General features: G+C 31.8%; 1 protein-coding gene across 2 annotated transcripts in view; it reads left to right on the forward strand.

The window, feature by feature from the left end:
* The window catches only part of LOC149084943 (chloride channel protein 2-like), a 424727-nt gene extending 420078 nt beyond the window's left edge, over positions 1-4649 (forward strand). For both annotated transcript variants that reach the window (XM_089232681.1, XM_089232680.1), the window contains one exon: positions 3590-4649. In XM_089232681.1, the coding sequence (XP_089088807.1) occupies positions 3590-3829 (240 nt within the window). In that variant the 3' untranslated portion in view covers positions 3830-4649. The remainder of the gene's footprint in view (positions 1-3589) is intronic.
* Positions 4650-6000: the final 1351 nt, after the last annotated feature.

Raw genomic sequence — 6000 nt, forward strand, 5'->3', positions numbered from 1 at the left:
TACTATTGTTAAAAATGTAATTTTATAGTTTTTTTTCAATCATTATAGTAAATTTCTTAAAATTTGTTGGAACGTATTATACAAACCTATGTAAATCAAATTTGTACTAGTTAAAAAAAAGTTTGAGTACATTTTGTATACTGTCATTCATAGCATAACATGAATGAAAAATCCACTAGAATGTAGAAGGGACAAATTCTCTCATGAAATTTTGTGTTGTTTCATTTTTTCTTCCTTTTTTGAATGTAAAAACTTTTTCCCGTTTTGAAGTTTTTCCTGCTTAAATTGATTTTAAGATCGGTTGTGGAAAGCAACATGAGGGAAAGGCATTGCTACTGTTACTTAGAAAGGATGTAATGTTACTCTCTCACACATAGTTGTTGATAAATTTGATAAGTTATTCAAAACTTTTCTGGTTAGCAGAATGCGTTTGAGTTTGATTTCATTCTCACACTATTATGTAAAAAAAAGCAATTTCGATGAGTTCCGTAGAAATACAAAAAGTTTAGTAAAAACTAATTTCAATTCATTCAATTTGGTAATAATCAAAATTCATTGTCCATTTGGTCTCTTTCTAAAATTATTTTGGTCACTATTTGGTCACTTTTTAAACATTTTGGTCACTATTTGGTCACTTTTTTAAACATTTTGGTCACTATTTTCACTAGTTTTAAGGCCACTGAGCCCTGCAGTGGTGAACAGTTGTAAAAGAGTATTGTTTAGAATTTTAATAAGAAGCAGTGGGAATCAGCAGCGATAGTTTCAGCTGACAAATCTCCAAGATCATGCATACTGAAGATACCCTGTGCTAGAATTCTAAGAAGCAGAAGTCATATTTGACTATCACAGTGCCCAACTTTCACCTGTAATACTTAACAAGAATTCAGTGACCTGAACATTAGTTCTGGAAACTATGGATATACCCAAAATGATCCTTATTCACTGCATACAGCTACAAACTACTTAATTTGGAATAATTTGCATGTCAGAGAGGGATGTCATGTATTTAGTTATTATACATATTTATTAATATATGAAAGCATATAGCCACTGTAAAAGCAAACAGGAGCATCTGTTATGATGTGGGAGCAAAGGATTTCCTGAACAGAGATCCAATTTTATTTGCTTAATATTACCTGGTTCATTCAATAATAATTATATAAAATGACTTCTATAGTTATTCCAGTAACTTGAGACATCTATTGTCCTTTTCATGTATCAGAATCACATTGGCAAGCTTCCAATCCCCTGGGACAATACTCTCAGCAACACTACTTCTGTAAATCTGTGCAACTGGCCTAAACAGTTCATTAGCACATTCCTTAAGGACAAATATCATCAGGTCCTGGTATTGTATACATGGTGCTTTGCTTGCACATACATTCTTTAAAAGTTTTAGGACTTCCTTACACTTGAATATCGTTGAAGACTTTATCACACCATGACACACCTATACTTTGGATATCACCTTCTCTTTCAAGAAATAACACGAAAAAGTCATTGAAAGCACCACACATATGCCTACATTGTTCTCTACCCTAAAAATGACAATATATACTCTAGCTCCATATCTCAGTCATATAGGGCTGGGATGCCAAACTCGCTCAATCCAAAGGAACTATTGGTGGCCCACAACATCTCAACCAAGTCCAAAAAAAATTCTTTTTTTCCATTAAAAAAAATCTTGCACAAATAATGTTTTCAGAATAAAAAGTATGAAGAATTTATGTCGAAACATTATAAATTTGAATGATTTTGCAGTGATAGCTGCTATAAAATCAACTAAATATTTGCAAAAATTCCAAGCTTTTTAGTGATAGTTCCTTGGTTAAGAAATGGATGATAAATACTGCAGAAAATGTGTCTCTTAAATATGTGTAAACATTTCATGATATTTTTTATACTGAGATGCATTGTGGTTAAAAAATAGCAGCAATAGGTGATAATTTCCATGACCATTTGGAAGTAATATTTTCACATGTACAGTGTTTTTCAAACTATGCTCAATAAAGTTTTTGGTATTAGAGTCGTTTCTCAAATGTGTTTCTTAGAGCTTGTAATGGCAATATGAACATCACTGAAGAATTTTTGAAAATTTTTCTATTCATGATATGAGGAAAGGGGAAGATATTTCCAATGTTGTGGCAAAATACATGAAATTATGCACTTAGTAAAAATAGAATTTTTCTATTCTACTATCCATAGCAGTGAGAAAGGGTGGTACATCAGCAATGGCTGGCAAAAGTATAAAATTTGCAATCTCAAGACTTGACAGTGATCCTGCTGTAAGTCTTGAAGGAAATGCATTAAGAAAATTCTTCGACTGCAATTTTTTCTACTCAGCCATTATCAGCAGGTCATTTGCTGCAAAGAGTTGGAAATAAACAGCAGTGCTCTCAAGCCTGTGACAAATACTTGGAACTTCACCTGATCCAGAGGCTTGAAGAAGTGCTTTGTCTCACAATTTCTTAAACACTTGGAGAGCAAATTTGAATGGCTACCTCATTACAAAGAAATATGTTGGTTATGTCATGTCATAAAGTTCTAAAAATCTTTAATCAACATTTTGTGAACAACAAAATGTGCTGTCGACCATGGGTTGTTTAAGTGTGAGTCATATTTAATTTTGCATCAGAAAACCAATTTTTTTTCTCTTGACATATTTTTCATATTGAAAAAAAAACATGATTTAAAAGCATTGATAATTTCATCTTAGCAAAATTAGGTTTTTTAAATCCATTTCTCTGTTGAGAATGAGCAACATTTAATTTTTTTCACGTCAAATTTTTTTCCAGTAATCATCTAATTTTGCATCATAGATTTCAATTTGTTTTGCCAAATGAATTTTATTCTTCATATGCTTCAGAGTTGAACAAAATACCCTATGTAATATGTACTTAAAATGTTATAATTTGTGTACATACGTAACCATAAAAGTAAATAAATACAGAAGGTAGAGAATTCTTTCTTTTTCCTTTTTTGATATGAAATTTTCAGTTTCAGAAATAGATTATTTTTCGTTTAAATTTTGGAACAGGAAGTATAAGAGTGGGGTAGGGGGGTGATAATTTCTAGGTGTTCTTCTTGTGGTGCTGGACATAAACGTTGCTCACGAAGTAGTAAAGGTTGGAGACCCCTTCTTTAGAGCTTATGTGAATGCTGAACAGGATGGCGGATGTGTAGCCTCCTAACTTAGCTAATAGCTCTTAACAAAAATAGTCCCCAGATTGTGCCATACAGAGATAAACAAAGTAAGAAAGACTACTTAGTATGAACACAGCAGAAAGTGACATAATTTTCCCCTAAACCAACAATAGTGAATATTCCAACAATGCAGCAAGTCAGTTAATGCATATAGATCACATCTATAGAGGCGTTGGTTAGAAGATTTCAGCAAAATTTTAGTGAATTACTGCTTCAACAGGAGAAAAATAAGAGAACAATCTTAGCCACCTGAATTCACTGGGACTTGCATTATCTGGGCTTCACTATATACAGTTCTGCTTTAAAGTTCTAATTTTACATTTTTCAGAGCAGTATACCTGATTTTGTCAAGTTATTTCTTATACATCTGAATATATTTTTTCAGCTCAGGAAGGCAATCGAGAATATGCAAAGTGGAACATTTGTTCGCAATATCCCACCAAATTTTGAAACTGCTAGTATTTTAAATAATTCATACAATGAAACAGACTACCCTTCAGAACCTCCCTCTGAAGCTCCATCAGAAGCAGAAACACCTTCAGAATCTGAGGATGTACCAGAATGTAATAAATTTGTATTCAATTTTAAAAACATTAGAAGGAACAGTGAAACATCATCAGTGTGAGTTTCTTATGCTGTGTTGTTGAAATAACAGAAAAAAAAAGTTTGTACAGAGAATAGTAAAATTTGTATCATAGTATTTTTTTGTATTTCTCTTCTCATACTTGATATTTGTTGCAAATTAAGGAGAACAAAAACTCATTTGAAAAGGAGTGATTTTGTTACCTATAACATTTCTTCACTAAGTGTCTTTTAGAATTACAAAACCATATCCAAGTTCCTATTTGGTTTCAATTTGTCTGAATGTCTCTTTATATACATATTTTTTAAAGTTTGTCTCAAAAGTCAAGTGCAAATGTTGTATACAGCGTGTTGTTGATGAGTCTGTTCTGAAGTTTTTGTTTGTGTTGTTTTTTTTTTGTTTTTTTAAATACATGTTATCTATATCTGTTTTTGTCAAGTTATTTTTGAATGTTATGTTACAAACTGGGACCAATAAAGTCCTGCTTTGCTTTATCTTTTGTTCATAGTGTAATGATTACAAGATAAATTAATATACAGGGTGATTCAGAAAAACATTGCCAAACTGAAAGGGCAATCCAGGCATACAATCAAAAATCACATAGAAACATAGATGTGCCAATGGCATCCGAAGCCGCTACAGGGAGTTGTTGCGTCACACTACTTTTAAAGTAAATCTCAAACACAGCAATCATGTAATCACAATTCTGACAATAATACAGTCAGATCCGCTTATTATAAAGTCAGAGAAAACAGTGGAACTATTCATTATATGAAAACATTGTTATATCCATACCAATTTGGAAAATGATGCATTTAAGCTAAATAAAACATTTTACATGCACAATATATATTTTTCAATATTCTGAGCATTCTTAAAATGAATAGATTAAAATATATTTTAATAAAGATTGAAAATTTAATTAAAATCTCTTGCAATTTAATACATTAACAAAAACATGTATCAATCATTGTTGTTTTGGTATATTTGTGAATTTTGAACGTTTTGCATTGAAATCATTTTTTCCAAATAAGCATGCAAAATATAATGTTTTTCTACTAGGAAGAGCAGGGCTCCAAAAAAAAATTTTACTCTTATTTTTTGTTTCACTTTTTCAAACCATGTAAAGAGAAAATAATAAGCTTCAAATAATCTTTTTTTTTTTTTATGTTTTGCTCTTTTTACCCCATTTTGGCTTTCAACCAAATGGGGTATGTAAATTGTATAGCATCAATTTAAAGCTATAAGCAGCGTTTTGCTCACAAAAATTTCAACACAATTGAACCTCCACAAACAACACCCGAATCTAGCTTAAGAATAGTATATGTGCGCTAAAAGTGGTTTGGGGGTTGATTCTTGGAAATAAATAACCCCCTCCTTCCCATTCCTTTCTTTCTAATGATGTTTTCTGCTGACAAGATGAGATTAAAGGAGAAAACAGAAAAAAAAGCAAAATACAATTTTACAGTACCCACAACTGCCTTACTAGAATGTTTTCTAAGGATGCAGTATCAGTTACAAGAAAGGTAAATTTATTTATTAATTTATTACTATGTAAGATCATTAAGGAGTTTTTGACAATCTCGTTTGAAAATCGGCCGAAAATTCATTATAGGCATACTTTTCTGGAACTGGTGTTTGTTATAAGCAATCAAAATAGCATAGATAAGCAATACAAAATTCACGGAACACTGAAAATATTTGTTATTTGTAATATCTGTATTCATTATAAGCGAGTCCGACTGTATGTTAGGGGCCACACATACATGCAGAACACATATTCCAGCATGTACCGATTTGTTAGAAATTCAGCAAGGACTGCATGCTTGGTATTACTACTTAACTGTACATGTATCTCATACACATTACTCTGCATAATTTCTAACGTCTAATCTACATGCCAGAATGTGTGTTCTGAGTGTATGTGTGGTCCCCTACCGTATTTGGTGTTAGAATGCCAACTTTATGGTTGCTGTGTTCGAGACTGGTTTAAAAGTATGTGAGGCAACAACTCCCTTTGGCGGTTATGGATGGTGTTTGTGCAACTATGTTCGTCTGTGATTTTGGATTGTTATTGTATGCTGGAATTGCCATTTCAGTTTGGCAATGTTTTTCTGAATCGCCCCGTATATGAGTTTTTTGTGATGGCAATATGTATCATTTTTTAAATTAAGAAAAAAAACTGGATATATTTCATTTAGTATATATGGTAA

This window comes from Pholcus phalangioides, unplaced genomic scaffold (genome assembly GCF_987345545.1).
Source record: "Pholcus phalangioides strain wild (caught in Gottingen) unplaced genomic scaffold, Ppha-v1.0 ptg000007l_1, whole genome shotgun sequence".
Taxonomy (NCBI): Eukaryota; Metazoa; Arthropoda; class Arachnida; order Araneae; family Pholcidae; genus Pholcus; species Pholcus phalangioides.